The sequence below is a fragment of the Nicotiana tomentosiformis genome, chromosome 9 (genome assembly GCF_000390325.3).
Source record: "Nicotiana tomentosiformis chromosome 9, ASM39032v3, whole genome shotgun sequence".
NCBI classification, from domain to species: domain Eukaryota; kingdom Viridiplantae; phylum Streptophyta; class Magnoliopsida; order Solanales; family Solanaceae; genus Nicotiana; species Nicotiana tomentosiformis.
In genome coordinates this window covers 74,648,830-74,665,584 of record NC_090820.1, presented here as the reverse complement: position 1 = coordinate 74,665,584, position 16,755 = coordinate 74,648,830, and the positions used below count along the sequence as shown (strand labels likewise).

The window sequence follows — 16,755 nt, the reverse complement described above, 5'->3', positions numbered from 1 at the left end:
CGTGTAAAAACACGGTGGCATTATGAGTTGTGGATTTGGCACTAAAGCTTATTAATCTAAAAAGATAGAAAGATTGAATTGGAAACTATATGATCCTTACTTGGTGTTTTCTTTGTATTTCTATGAAGTACTTATTGATTATTATGACTTTCTTCTCTTTGTTTCACTGTTCATTCTACTAAGATTGGTGTTTGCCTTACATAGTAGTACTATTCGACAGTACTAACGTCCTTTTTGCCAGGGGCGCTACATCTTTGAATGGATGTAGGTGGTTCTATCACAGATAGTGCCGATCGCAGATAGTGGTGCTCTCTTTCTCTCCTCACAGCAGTCTTGGTGAGCCCCATTTCTCCCAGGGGTCATGTAGTCCTTCTTTTGTATAAGTTTTAACATTTTAAGGTATAGCCGGGGCTTTGTTGTCGGCATTGTCATGTTGCTCTTTTGTATTCTTAGAGGCTCCGTAGATGTTTATGTGGGTCATGTATGTATATTGGGGTGGTCGTTGGATAGAGTTGTATTTTGGGAATTCAACTATGGCATAATGTATATAAGGAAAAATGAACTAGCAACGTTTATATATTTATATAATTGTTCTCTCTCCTGTTTTACAAATGGTGATGTGATCCCTTCTTGGATTATGAATGAGTCGGGTAGGAAAGGTTTAATAGTTTTGCTCGACCAGGTTCACTCGGTTGAGCGTCGGTCACACTCCCCGAGTTTGGGGAATGACAAACTTGGTATTAGAGCCTAAGGTTTTAAAGTGTCCTAGGATGTCTCGGAGCCGTGTCTAGTAGAGCCCTTCTTATCGGTGTGTTGTCGACCACATTTATAATTAGGGGGCTACTTGGACATTTAATAATGATACCTTTCATTGTTGTTCTATATCGTGCGATAGAGCGAACGTGAGGTTGTTTTCCCCTAACTCGTGCATTGTTCTCACTTTCAGTAAATGGCACCTAAGAAGAGAGCGAGAATTGGCCAAGAAGACAATAACACCCAAGGGGTGGTTGTTGATCCCTTACTTGATAATGCGAGAGAGGATAATCCCCCTACTATCACACTACCTGATTCGTCTACTCCAGAACAGACTACCCCAGCTCCTACACCCGCGGAGGGTGCCACAATCCCTCCCGCCGATATACTTGTTCCACCTCCTGCCCCAAATCCAGGTCCCGGTATTTCTGATGGGGATCTTAGGGGAGCTATTTAGATGTTAACTCAATTAGTAGCTTCTCAGGCCCAAAGGTCAAATGTTGCACCCACCTTATTTAACTCGCAAGAGGATTCTTCTGGTTCCAGGGTAAACATGTTCCTTCAGTTAGACCCTCTAGTGTTCACAGGTACTGATCCCGGGGCAGACCCTTAGGATTTCATTGATGAGATGCATAAGACTCTCCAAGTTATGCGTTCTACTAAAGTAGATGGAGTAGAGTTGGCCTCTTATCGTCTAAAAGGGGTGGCATATTCCTGGTTTGAGATGTGGGAAGATTCCCGTGATGAGGGGAGCCCTCCGGTGAGATGGAATGAGTTTGCGGATGCCTTCATAGACCATTTCTTGCCTGCCGAGACTAAGGAAGCCCATGCCGTGGAGTTTGAAATGCTTATACAGGGTAGTAGGAATGTGTGGGACTATCACATGGAGTTTGTGCGCCTGTCGAAGTATGTTGTTCATATGATGCCGACTATGGAGGTAAGAATGCATCGATTTGTGCAGGGCCTTAGCCCTTTGGTTATTAATGAGGTTGCCACAGCTGCTCTAAATTTTGATATGACCTATGGAAGGATGGTGGCATTTGCCCAAGCTACGGAGGCTCGAAAGTTAAAGCTCGGGATGGAACAGGAAAGCTCGGCAACCTTGGGGATTCATTTGGAGGTGGGAGATCAGCTTTTTGGGGAGGATCATCAGGGTCGTCCCAGTCTTATGCTCAGTCTTCAGCTAGTGCCCCGCCATCAGGGCACGGTCAGCAGTAGGGGAGTCACTTTAGGCCCTGTCAGGGCATCAGGGGGTCCCACCATCAGGGCAGATTATGAGGGAGATTCCACCCGCAGCAGAGGGCCCCATGCCCTAAGTGTGGGAGGATACATTCGGGAGTTTGCTACCTGGACATGCCAGTATGTTACGGATGCGGAATGAGAGGTCATATTCAGAGGGAGTGTCGTGCATCCTGTCAAAGTGCATGCAGGGGCACAGCTTAGTCATCCAGTCTTACAGCTGCTACATCTTCAGTACCCCCTCCATCTCGAGGCTTTCCAGTACCCACAGGGCATGGTGCAGCTAGGGGTGGTGCACAGAGTTCGGGAGGACCCAGTCTATTCTATGCTATGAGTGGTCAACAAAGTGTAGAGGCTTCCCCGGATGTCATCACAGGTATATTGACTATTCAATCTTATGATGTGTATGCCCTTATTGATCCCGGATCTTCTTTGTCCTATGTTACTCCTTATATTGCTACGAGTTTCGGGATAGAACCAGAACAGCTTCATGAGCCGTTCTCTGTATCTACTCCGATTGGTGAGTCTATTATGGTCACACGGGTTTATAGGGATTGTGTTGTCACAGTGCATGGTCGGGATACCATGGCTGATCTTATTGAACTAGGGATGATTGATTTTGATGTAATAATGGGAATAGATTGGCTTTATTCATGTTTTGCCAAACTTGATTGTCGAGCCAGAATCATGAGGCTTGAATTTCCTAACGAGCCAGCTATGAGTGGGAGGGGAATAATGTTATCCCATAAGGTAGGTTTATTTCTTACCTTAAGGCCACAAAGATGATCAGGAAGGGGTATATTTATAATTTGGTCTGAGTTACGGACACCACTACTGAGGTGCCTACCCTTGAATATGTACCAAATGTGAATGAATTCCCCGATGTAATTTCGGATGAGCTCCCTGGAATTCCTCCAGACAGGGAGATTGATTTTGGGATTCATGTGATGTCGGGCACGCAGCCTATATCCATTCCACCTTATAGAATGGCGCCGGCAGAATTAAAAGAGCTAAAGGAACAACTAAGGGATTTGCTAGAGAAAGGTTTCATCCGACCGAGTGTGTCACCTTGGGGTGCACCAGTTCTCTTTGTTAGGAAGAAAGATGGATCGCTGCGGATGTGTATTGATTACCGGCAACAAATGCCCCGGCAGCTTTCATGGATCTTATGAATCGAGTCTTCAGGCCGTTTCTTGACTCTTTTGTGATAGTATTCATTGACGACATCCTTGTATATTCACGAAGTCGAGAGGATCACGCCGACCACCTCAACGCAATTTTGCAGACTCTTCATCACCACCACCTGTATGTAAAGTTCTTAAAATGTGAATTTTGGCTTGAATCGGTTACATTCCTGGGTCATGTCGTCTCCGGAGAAGGAATTAAGGTTGATCCTCAAAAGATTGCAGCGGTGAAGGATTGGCCTTACTACTCCAACAGAGATTCGTAGTTTCTTGGGTTTGGCCGGGTATTATAGGAGGTTTGTGGAGGGGTTCTCCACTCTTGCCTCTCCATTGACTAAATTGACACAAAAGGGTCCGATACTTGTGAAAGGAGTTTCTAGGAATTGAAATCAAGATTGACTTCGGCGCCGGTATTGACCCTGCCAGAGGGTACCGAGGGGTTTGTGGTGTATTGTGATACTTCAAGGATCGGTCTTGGGTGTGTATTAATGCAACATGGTAAGGTTATAGCATATGCTTCAAGGCAACTTAAGAATCATGAAAACAACTATCCAACTTATGACTTAGAGCTTGCGGCGGTGGTTTTGCATTAAAAGTTTGGCGTCGTTATTTGTATGGAGTCCATGTAGATATATTCACGGACCACAAGAGTCTTCAATACATTTTCAAACATAAGGAATTGAACTTAAGGCAGAGAAGGTGGCTTCAGTTGCTCAAAGATTATGACATCGACATTTTGTATCATCCGAGGAAAGCTAATATGGTGGCAGATGCTCTTAGTCGGAAATCTATGGGTAGTTTGGCTCATTTGGAGGCATGTCAAAGCCCCTTGGCCCGGGAGGTTCACCAGTTGGCCGGTTTGGGAGTTCGTCTTATGGAATCTAATAAAGGGGGAGTGATTGTCCGAAATAGGGCGGAATCATTGCTTGTGGAGGAAGTCAAGGAGAAACAATATAACGATTCAGTGTTGGTGCAGATGAAAAACGTGTTTGTGCATCCCATTATGCGGACGCATAATCACTCTACGGACCGCATAATGGCCACAGAGTGAAGCAGTAAGTTTGGCCAACTTGAGGTCAGTTTTGCGGTCGATTATGCGACCACAAATCGGTCGCAAAATTCCTCTTGGGTTTCTGCGGAGGGAGTTCTGCGGTGCATTATGCGACCTCATACTGGTCGCATACCTATGCCGAAAGTTTAGGCCGCTGAGGGCCATTTCTGCGGTCACTTTGCGGACCGCATAACCATTATGCGGTCGCATATGCGACCACAGATCTGTGTCGGGGCACCATTTTTCTTAATTTAAAACCCGACCCCCATTCCGTTAAAACACTCATTTAGCCTATTTTGAAGCTCATTTCTGATATTTCTAGTGTGTGAGAGAGAGGGTTCTAGAGGGAGGGCCTAATTCCCATCAGTTAATCTTCAACCATCACTCAAAGCTTGGAAATATTCAAGTAGAGCACCAAATTCTTCATCTAAAAAGGTAAGACTTCATCACCCCAGCTCTTAATTTCAAACATAGCTTTAATGGGGTATTAATAAGATGGTCCATGGGTATTAGGGTTGTTCATCTTCCATGCATGTGATAAAGAGTGTGGGAAAAATAAAAAGTGAACTAGAACCATGAACGTTTTCCTAATTTTGGGTTTAATTTATATATTGCAAAAATAGATTGAGGTTGCTAAAGGTTCCGAATAATTGTAGAGTCTAAAAAGGCGCAATTGAGGTATGTATGACTAACTCTCTTCTTCTTAGAATCGAACTCCTGGTGTCCGAATAATTGGTGTAAGTTCCAATTTGATTATACTAGAATTGTTTGCCTTAGTGTGTTTGATTGAAAAATTCATGTTCCCTATTTGTTTTAGACTTAGTGATAGGGCTGACTAACATTAACTAGTCTCCACTAAACTTTAAAACTTCAAACTTCTACATCCGACGCCGAAGCCTATCAAATTAAGTCTAATTGACCTCAAATTTTGTACATAAGTAATAATTGACATTACGGACCTACTCCAACTTCCGGAATCGGAATCTAACCCTGATATCAAAAGTCCACTCCCGGTCAAACTTCCTAAAAATCATCAAATTTTCCAACTTTCGCCAATTGACGCTAAAATGACCTACGGACCTCCAATTCAACATCCTAACACGCTCCTAAGACCAAAATCACCCTACGGGGCTATTGGAACCATCGAAACTACTTTCCGGAGTCATCTCCACACCATTCAAACTACAGTTGATTCCTACGACTTAAACTTCCCTTTTAGGGACTATGTGTCCCATTCCACTCTGAAACCAAAGACAAAACTTCCCGGCAAGTCACAAAACCCAAAAACGAAATAGAGGGAGCAATAATTAAGGTACGAGGCTAATACTCTCAAAACGACAGGCCGGATCGTTACACGGGACATGTTGACGTGAGCGGTTTTGGTTTTGATGATTGACAAAGGAACATATGCATGAACCGGGTCCATAGATGGTATAAACAGGTCATAGTCAAATTCTGGTAAAAGGCATACACGTGCAAGAGATAAGTATAAGTGATTATTTCTGATATTTCCTGAAAGAAAAGTTTGCCTATTCTGAAGTTAAGCAAGAAGCAAGCAATTCCTGTGTGTTTCAAGAGCGTGAACCCGAAGTTACATGAATGTCACGACCCAAAATCCCGCCTTAGGCGTCGTGATGGTACCTAGTCTCGTAAACTAGGTAAGCTGATTACTTGCAACAGTTAAACCAGTTAAGCATGATTTTTTAAAGCTGAGTTTAATATAAATACTGAAATAAGGTGATATAAGCATATGCATCAAAAATCATTTTAGAAGGATGATTCTCATTTTAGAAGCTTAAGTAGTAGGAGTTCACCAAACGTTCATCCTCAAACGTGCCAAGAACTATTCTGAAGTCATCAACTCACTGAATGGACTCACCATACAAATACTCACGGGTAATCCCATGTCACCCCGATCTACACAAACTCGACAACACCATCTCAATTGAAATTTATTCCTTTCACCCATTCCGATAAGCCTTGGAACCAAATTTCAACATTTGTTCATCCCTCAAAGACTTGATTCCCACACATACAACCTGTATCAACCTCAACCAGTTGCAACAAACCATAAGTATGCTCACACGATATAACCATACGACAGCACATCACCCATATGCCCATAGCAATACCTTTGACCATAATAGTTGCCCATAATCAAACCCAGCACCGGTAAATCACCTCATATCAACTAGAACCTTATCCCAAACCTTCCCAACACTTCTAATGATGTAAGAAACATAAATATATCATAATCACTCACCTAATCAACAAATCACAACCAACGCCACATGGGCACATACCTCGCAATCTAAACCCAACAAGCACGACTCGAATATAACTGAATATGGAAATAAAAACACATGAGAGAACTACCGAACAATTCCAACAGGCACAACTCCCCATCGGTATCATGCTACGAATCCATTCCATAAGGGGAAAACAAAACATATGAACTAATCACAAAGATCTCATCCTAATATAACTCCACCACAGCACGTAGTCTGGTCTAAACATATCAATCCACATGGAGACACGAGGATCACATCCTCAGCTCTAAATCACAAGTAGAATGGACATCACACCAACCGAAAACCCTTCACTAACTCAATTCCACAGAACAAAATCACAACACATAATGAATTTCCCATACCGATAGAGCACCCAAATCACAAGTCATAGCCAAACCATCCATAAATCAAATCAAAACCTACCGTATTAAGTAACAGAAAGTTCATCCTAGTCTCATAACTCTCAATAGTGAACAAACCAAAATGATAGACACGGGCTACCACTATAGAATCTCGCAACAGAGGTAAACACATAAGTAGAGTACAAGAATCACGAAACACATCCATCTATGAAACAAGATAGGAGGACTCACTCTGATAAATAGGACCAGATCAAAATAAGATGGATGCTCCTCTATGACAAATCGAAACCATACCTGTTGTGATACAATCTGGTATAGCAGCCTCAGCCCTACCATAGAAAGCATATCAACGGGATGGGCCTCCACCTCTAGGACTCCATCTACCCGCCTGTCCTCCACCTCTAGCTAGTTGTACAGGTGGAGTAGCAATTGGAATGGATCCCAGAGCCTGAGTGCCCTGAGGAAATCCACCTCTCCCGAGTCTGGGACAATCGCTCATGATGTGCTTAGTATCGCCACACTCATAACAACCCCTCTGCGGGTATGGCTGTTGGTATTGAGTCTATGCTGGATAACTGGATAACCACTGTAGGAACCCCGTACAGGTAGTGCACTAAAAGATGATTGTCATATATGAGTTCCCTGACTAGCTGGAGCACCACGAGTAGTCTAAAGTGTGGACTGGACTAGCCGACTGACTGAGCCTCTGCCATGATGGATCAGAGTTGAAGAGTAGAATCCACTGAATCCTCAAGAACCTCGAGACCTCTTGGCTTCCTTATCCTCCCTCTTCACACCACGAAAATGCCCTAACCTCCTGGTAATCTCCACAACCTACTGGAATGGAGTATCAGTCTCCGACTCCCGAGCCATGCTAAATCTAAGACCATAACCCAGCCCCTTGATAAATCTGTGGACCCGTTCTCTAACGGTAGAAACCAAAGTAGGTGCATGACGGGATAACTCACTGAACCTGATGGCATACTCTGACACTGTCATAGTGCCCGGATGCAGCTGCTCGAACTCTGTGCACCACACATCCCGAGGTTTTAGGGAAAAAACTCCCTTAAATACATCTCTGAAAACTGAGTCCAAGTGAGTAGCGCTGCATCACATGTCCTACCCACCTCGTAAGCCCGCCACCATCTATATGTTGCGCCTGACAACTGAAATGTAGTAAAGGCAACTTCACTCATCTCCACAATACCCATGGTGCGGAGAATATAGTGACACTTCACTAGAAAACCATGAACATCCTCGGTAACTATGCCACTAAAAGTAGGAGGATCATACTTCTTGAACCTCTCAAATCTCAGTTGCTCCTCCTCAGATGCCTTTGGCCTAACCCCCAGGCTGAACCGTGATAACAGGTTGTACCGGCATAACGCCCAAAACCTAACCAATATGAGATCGCTGCTCTAGAGTACGGGCGACAGAAGTCTGAGCTCCTCCCCTAGTCTGTGAAGTAGTTGGTGCAACTGGGATCAATCCTTCCTGAGCAATGTACCAAACATGGTCAGGAACTATACTAAAGTCTCCTAAAGTTTTGGGGTAGCAACATGTGCCTCTGGTGCTTGTCCCCCAACCAGAGATACTGGTGGCTCCTCAGCTACTACTCTGGAAAATGCTATAGCTGCGGCACATGCCCCTTCTCGGCCTCTACCTCGGCCCCAGCCTCTCGCAGATCTAGCAGGGGACACGGGTGTATCCTCAGCTGATCCAGTAGTACGTGTTATCACCATCTGTGAGAGAATAGAGATATAAAGTCTAAAACTCTAAAATCAACAAATCTGCACAACAGGAAAGAAATAAGTGGAATTTTTGCTAATAGTTTTGTAGCCTCTCGAAGATAAGTACATATGTCTCTATACCGATACGCAAGACTTTACTAAACTTGCTCATGACTCATAGAACCTAGAGCTCTGATACCAACTTGTCACGACCTAAAATCCCGCCTTAGGCATCGTGATGGCACCTAGTCTCTAAGACTAGGTAAACCGATTACTTGCAATAGTTAAACCAGTAAAGCATGATGTTTTAAAACTGAGATTAATATAAATACCTAAATAAGGTTAAACAAGCCTATGCGAAAGAAATCACAACAATCATCCCAAGACTATGTAATACAGAGTCACGAACTCTAGATGAATACATAGAAATATCTCAAAAACAAAATACAATATTGTTCACATAACGAATTAACAGTACAATCAAAAGGAAAAGGACTCCAAGGGACTGCGGCGATCAAGCAGCTCTACCTTGAACCCTCGCGATCAAGAAGCTAACACTTCTTGGGTCCGTTATCTCCAATACCTGGATCTTCACAAAGATGTGCAGAAGTGTAGTATGAGTACACCACGGCTGGTACCCACTTAGTATCAAGACTAACCTCGGTTGAGTATTAATGAGGTATAAGTCAAGACACCTACTAGTCATAATAACTTGTCCAGTATATAAGTATAAAGCTAATAGTTAAAGCAAGAATCGGTAACTAGCAACAAGGAATAAACATGTGATATAAACAGTAAAGTAATCAGGACACTATTAAAGTACCAGTAAAACCAAATAAGGAAAACAAATGACAACCAAATAATCAAGCCACTCTAACACAAGTCTCACAACAAAATTATTGAGAGATACCTCATCTCATAATCATAAGTCACGAGTCCCAAATCAAAAATCATATGCTCATGGCACCCCATGCCCACATTATTAATCACAAACCGCACAAACATCTCATGTGCCAATATCTTAATCTGCCCGGCATGGTCACAAGCTCACTGTCACAATCTGCCCGGCATGGTCACAAGCTCACTGTCACAATGGAAGCAGATAATACAAGAATACATGTGCTTGATCAATGAATGTCAAATTTCATACTCCTGAACTGGTGTAAATGGCATGCTACGGTGTATGTTTGTGTGAGTGTACTACTACAGTCCAAGACAACAAGTAATATCAAAGACATCGAGTAGCTCAATGGAAACAACACAACAAGTCACGTAAGGTACATGACATACACAAGGAAAATCACATCACAAAAATATCGTCAACATTATGCCCACAGACTGTCACATATCATCCCGGACATAGTCACCCATATCGCTCCATCCAAACATTTAACACAATAGCAACTCGTATCACTCCGCCTAGATAATATATCACAATAGCCACCTGTATCACTCCCCCCTGACAATATATCAATAGTCACTCGTATCACTCCATACAATCAACAACCGTGAGATGCCAACCTTATGCTCCGCATAGCAACAATCAATCCACACAACACACCCACATGTGCAAACATCACAATAACACAATATATTAACTCATACCACAAGTGCCCATAGGCCACAACCTTTCTAAAATAATGATACCAATATCACCACAACACATAGCTCAAACATGATGTGTGCAAGAATCCCAATAGCAACAAAATGAAACGGGGAAAATAACTCAAAAATGAACAATACTTCATTAAACAACAATTTCAACTAAATCAGGTTAATGACTTTCAATAACTTCAACTTCAATTAAAGCGCTTAAGAATAAACTCAATAATGAAGGTATTTCCACGAGATGGCAACTTCGAATCCTAGTGTATGACATAAGCTAACAATGAAAGAGATGGCACGAACTAGCAACTATGTCTAAATGCATGAGAATAACTTGACAACGAAGGGATATCATGTAATAGCAACTTCAAGTAAGAATAATTCAACACTAAAAGAGGTAATGCGACAATAAAAGGTAACAACTTCAAATAAACCATATAAGAGTAAACTTGACAAATAAAATAGAACATGTGCTACCAACTTCAAATAAATCTGTAAGAATAAACTTGACAGTGGAATATAGAACATGAAATGACAAATTTAGTTAAAGCATATAAGGATAAAGTTAACAAAGTAATATAGAACACGTAATGACAAATACAATTAAATGCATATAAGAAGCCTAAGAGTCCAATCCGGTCAATTTTCACATATAAGGTCGTGTACACACTCGTCATCTCATATACGTCTTCCACATACTCCAAATAGTGAAATTAAACCAAGTCCTATGGGGTAGGTTCCCCCATACAAGTTTAGGCAAGATACATACCTCAAAGAAGCTAAATCAATACTCTAAAAAGACCTTCCCGTGTGAAACAACCTCCGGACGGCTCGAATCTAGCCAAAAATAACTTAATATCATAAATAAAAGCCATAGGAAATATGATCGGATAATAAATTTTCGATCTTTAATGAAAATAAAAAAAAGTCTAACCCCCGGGCCCGCACCTCGTAACCCGGCAAAACTAACAAAATCTGAACACTCATTCTACTACTAGTTCAACCATGCCAAAATCATCCAATTTCAGCCTCAAATCAGTCTTCGAATCATCATTTTATATTTTAGAAAGTTTTTACAAAAATCTTAATTTCTCCAATTCAAATCACTAATTAAATGGTAAAAACAGAGATGGATTCATTAAATATAACCAAATCTGAGTCAAATATACTTACCCCAATCTAAAACGTGAAAATCCCCTCCAAAATCACCCAAATCCGAGATCTCTAACTCAAAAAATGATAAAATAACAAAAACCCTCGGAATAGAGTAAATATAAGTCTGCCCAGGTATTTACTCATCGTGATAGCAGCATAGCCTTCGCGATCGAGAAGACAAAAATAATAGTTGCCCAGAATGTTCTTCACGAACGCGTAACTTCAGTCACAAACACGACTCACGGTCCCGAGCACACTACGCGAACGCGGTTTTTCTCACACGAACGTGGATAACAAATCTCCTGATGCCCCTTCCAGCTATCCTTATACGCGATCGTGTAACCTAGAACGCGAACGCGATGACTAAAGTCTTCCAAGCATCGCGAACGCGTGATTATCATCGCGGACACAATGTAAAAATTGCCTGCCGTCACATTACACTACATGAACGCTGTCAGTCGTGATCGCGATAAAGAAAACAAGATATCAGAACCAACAGTTCAGAAACATGAGAAAATAGCATGTAGCCCATCCGAAACACACTCGAGGCCCCCTGGGACCCCATCCAATCATATCAACCAATCCCATAACTTAACGCAGACCTGTTCGAGGCATCAAATCACATCAAACAACATCAAAATTATAAATCGCACCTCAATTCAAGCCTAACGAACTAATGAACTTTCAACTTCTACAACTCGCGCCGAATCATATCAAATCAACTCGGAATGACCTCAAATTTTGCATGCAAGTCCCAACTAACAACACAAACGTATACCAACTCTCGTAATCACACTCTGAACCAGATATCAACAAAGTCAACTCCCAGTCAAACCTCTCAACCTTCCAAACTTTCCAACTTTCGCCAAAAAGTATCAAATCAATCTACGGATCTCCAAATCAAAATCCGAAAATATGCCTAATTCCAAAATCACCATATGAAGCTATTAGAATCATCAAAACATCATTCTTGAGTCGTCTACACAAAAGTCAAATTCCGGTCAACTCTTACTACTTAAACTTCTAAAATGAGAATCATCATTCCATATCAACCCAAAACGCACGAAAATCAAAAACGACTATACATGCAAGTCATAATACATATTATGAAGTTTCTCAAGACCTTAAACTACCGAACGGAATGCTAAAGCTCAAAACGACTGGTCGGATCGTTACAATGAACCAGATAGAAGAACTCATTCTACGTGTCTGTCTTTTATTATAGTTCAGTTGTAGTAGGTGCTTTTGAGTTATATCTTTCAGCTTTTTTTAGAAGCAAGTTGTATTAGGTACTTGAGTTGTATCATTCAAGTTAGAGTTATCTTTAAGTAGTCGCAACAACCTGTGACTGGTTGCTACAAGGGTTAGAGGCAATCCTTAAGTTTATAAGAGTTTGTAAACATGGTTGTTTTGGCTCAAAGTTTTAGCGAAGTGTTGAAAAAAATCCTACTAAAAAGTAGGTCGTGGTGTTTTTACCTTTTGAGCCGGGTGCTTTCCACGTAAAAATACTTATGTTCTTTACTTTATGCATTATTAATTCCGCAACAGTATATTAAGGAGCGCATAGAAGAAATAAGTGATTTTATAATCCAGTGCACGCGAAAGTTAGACAGCATACAAATAACCCTGTCCCCCCCTCTTGTGTGGTATTAAAGTATAAAACATCATAACTATTGAAGTCGTTATTGCTCAGAGCACTGGTCTTGTTAAAGTCTAGATGATTTAATTTCCTTATGAATCACATGCAAATTATTGCATCCATAGACATTTTACATGAAAACTTTGCAAAGATAACCCAAATTTGAGCGGAGTTTAAGTTCTGTGCATGGACATATTTACAGTATCAAGTCACTTATAAGGTAATTATAGCTACATATATATAACAAACAATAACTGACAACCTGATAAAAACAGTAAATAACCTATTGTACATGTAGTAATTAGTATTGAAGGTACAGTTTCACTAATAGTGTAAAATATGTAAAGTGTCGATTGTATATAACTTAAATTCATTTCTCGCTTCATGGATCATGCCTTAGAATTTCATGTTATCAGATATTTTAGATGTGCTAAGGACATTTTTTCCATGATTCGGCGAGCATTACTAATAGTGAGCTGGTAATTTGAAGTGACTTTTGATGTTAAAAACAAGACTCATTGACAATCCAGGAGGTCAATTATACATGTCGGCGTGTTCACGTTCTTTATCCATTTGGTCACCCATAAAATTGTAAAATTTCTACTTTGATCCTACATAAAGGAACATATGACATGGAAGAGGGAGTTGTGAAGCTTAACAGCGAACTGGTTGCCAATGCTTCCAAGGTAACCTCCTCTTGCAGCATTGCTCATCTAACTACAAATTTCATAAGAGAATCCTTACATTAACAAATTTTTGATTAAAATAATCTAATGAGAAATAATTTTGTAAGTTTTCTTTTGTCAATCAAGATTGACTTGGCCTTTTGTATCAAAGTTTGGAAAAGAAACTCTTGACTGTTGGTGGAGGTTGCTGAAGTTTTGACTTTTCTGATGGACAGGTCAAGGAGATAACTCGAGTTTTTGAAGTGGAGAATTGTGAACTATCTTATGTTGTGGAAATGGCCACCAGTTTAATTAATCGGTTTACAGACTACAGCCCCATCTCAGAGCCTCTCTTAAGAAGCTCTACGTAGCCAGCTCACGACAGGAGATTTCAGTATCTATACTATATTTCTGATGCACTTGGTCACATGCAAACGGTCTTTCGACTTTCAAACAAGGAAAAAAATCAAGATGAGTTGAATCCATCAGTTTCATTATTCCCTGCCTTTAGTTTTGTTTTGTTTTTCTCTCTTTGTAGTGTTGTTAATATGCCTTGCACAAAGGATGACAAGTATATGATCTTTTAGCAATATAGAAGCAAATCACATGGAGCACTAAGCAATTTTATGGATGCTATTTTCTTTCAGAGATTTCTTCTATTTATGGGAAGTCTTTTTCCAGATGATCTTTGAGTTCTTTAAAGTTGGAAATGGGAATTGAATTCTCCAATAATTCATAAATGAACGAATTTTCGATTATATTGATGTTTGGCTATAATTCCATATTTTAGTACATTATTTACCTTATATTTAGGTGCTTTAATACTAAAGTATACTATATTTGTGCTTAATTGAGTTTATGTTATGTGTAGGTACGCCGGAAATAAAATTGACAGCAAAGTAGAGATTTTATGTGTATTTTATACACTACAAGAATGGAGTTATGATTATTTGATAAGTGGATATATATTGATTAAAGTGTAACAAATCAAAATGAAAAAAAAGGAACAATTGGAAAAGAAACAAGGAAGACAAAAACGTGAAAGAATTGAAAAGTTGAAGAAGGACAACGTGAAATGGAATGTTAGGCAGCAAATCAAAGTCAGCCTTCCAGGCGACGCGAGACTCATTGCTCGCGTTAGAGCTCACGCCGCGAGGCCTGAGGCGAGCTGGAGCGTGCGTTTGAGCAGGCTAGGCGTGGTCTGGCGCAAGGCGATGCGTGTTTCAGATTTTTAAAGCCTATTTTGTCTTCTATTTGGTTTTGGACTTGGTTATTTCGTCTAAGCCTTTTCCCTACACATATAAATAGTCATTAAACACAATTTTTGAGGAGGAGGCCGAAATTAGACCGGAGATTCGACCTAAGGAGGTAAGAACACACTAGGAGCAAGCGGAGAATTCTTCTACAAGTTTTTCACTTCCTTCTTCCTATTTCCATTATTGGTTATGAATTCTAGTATTGTATTTATGCATACTATTATGAATAGCTAATTTTTTATCTAGAGTTTTGATAGAACCTTTTGTAGGATAAATTCTTGTTATGATTTTAAATAATTGAGCCGTTGGATTTCTCTATTTGTTCAACTACATTTATATTGTGGTTGGTTGAAGAGCTCTCAATCGACTGTGCCTATTTAGTGTGTATTACTCGGGATAGAGTGCATATTTAGATAGTTGTTGAACAACATCACTCCTAACGTATATGAGGGATCAATACGAAGGGTTTAAAGATGAGATTAGGGATAACGAAACTTTGGTACGTCCGAGTGAGTCGTACTTAATGCCAGCTAGCGTAATTCGGGAGAATATGTCTAGTACATTATGGTAATTACTCGGGAGAGAGTTACGACACTCAGAGCACTCATGATTGGTAGAAAAAACTTAGGCGAAATTATAGAAGGCATAGCGGGAAGGATTCTCACAATTGGGGAAATCATAACTCTAGACCTCCTTAGTCTTGTCTAAAATTCCATCCTTGTTAGTTGATAATTTTACTGCTTTATAATAGTTTTTAGTTAATTAGTTAGAAATAAATATTATAATCTCTATAATTAGAAAATTATTTGAACTTGTGTTTCTTAGAAATATTGAACAGTTGTAGCTAAGCCTTAGTTCTCTATGGGATTCGACTCCGGACTTGTAAACCGGATTATATTTGCAATGACCTCTTAGTCCTTTTTATAAGTCATAGTTGGACGTGATCAAATTTTGGCGTCGTTGCCAGGAAACTAACGGTGTAATTGTAGGTGTACATATTGCTAAGTTACAAGTTTGAACTTTTATTTTTATTTTCTTGTATTTGATTTTTTATATTTTTGTTTTACTTGTTGATTTTAGAAACATGGCATCTTGGAATTATAAGAGTTTTGATGTTGGTAACTCTACTTTTGAACATCCTTATGCGTATTGTGGAGGAAACCACCCAAGACAACAAGTAATATCAAAGACATCGAGTAGCTCAATGGAAACAACACAACAAGTCACGTAAGGGACATGACATACACAAGGAAAATCACATCATCACAAAAATATCGTCAACATTATGCCCACAGACTGTCACATATCATCCCGGACATAGTCACCCATATCGCTCCATCCAAACATTTAACACAATAGCAACTCGTATCACTCCGCCTAGATAATATATCACAATAGCCACCTGTATCACTCCCCCCTGACAATATATCAATAGTCACTCGTATCACTCCATACAATCAACAACCGTGAGATGCCAACCTTATGTTCCGCATAGCAACAATCAATCCACACAACACACCCACATGTGCAAACATCACAATAACACAATATATTAACTCATACCACAAGTGCCCATAGGCCACAACCTTTCTAAAATAATGATACCAATATCACCACAACACATAGATCAAACACGATGTGTGCAAGAATCCCAATAGCAACAAAATGAAACGGGGAAAATAACTCAAAAATGAACAATACTTCATTAAACAACAATTTCAACTAAATCAGGTTAATGACTTTCAATAACTTCAACTTCAATTAAAGCGCTTAAGAATAAACTCAATAATGAAGGTATTTCCACGAGATGGAAACTTCAAATCCT

At 40.3% G+C, this 16,755-nt stretch overlaps 1 protein-coding gene across 1 annotated transcript; it reads left to right on the top strand.

Annotated features, from left to right (window-relative positions):
• Positions 1 to 1,381: 1,381 nt before the first annotated feature.
• Positions 1,382 to 14,045, top strand: LOC138898993 (uncharacterized). The gene is made up of 5 exons (XM_070185104.1): positions 1,382 to 1,690; positions 1,783 to 1,960; positions 2,228 to 2,512; positions 13,631 to 13,695; positions 13,911 to 14,045. Exons 1-5 carry the CDS (start codon positions 1,382 to 1,384, stop codon positions 14,043 to 14,045), a joined length of 972 nt encoding a protein of 323 aa, XP_070041205.1.
• Positions 14,046 to 16,755: the final 2,710 nt, after the last annotated feature.

Bases quoted from the DNA above. Each gene is read 5' to 3' on its own strand.
- LOC138898993 (XM_070185104.1), top strand. From the start codon at position 1,382: ATGCATAAGACTCTCCAAGTTATGCGTTCTACTAAAGTAGATGGAGTA. The intron at 1,691-1,782 runs GTAAGAATGCAT...GACCTATGGAAG, and splicing joins ATATGATGCCGACTATGGAG to GATGGTGGCATTTGCCCAAG. The intron at 13,696-13,910 runs GTAACCTCCTCT...TCTGATGGACAG, and splicing joins TGGTTGCCAATGCTTCCAAG to GTCAAGGAGATAACTCGAGT.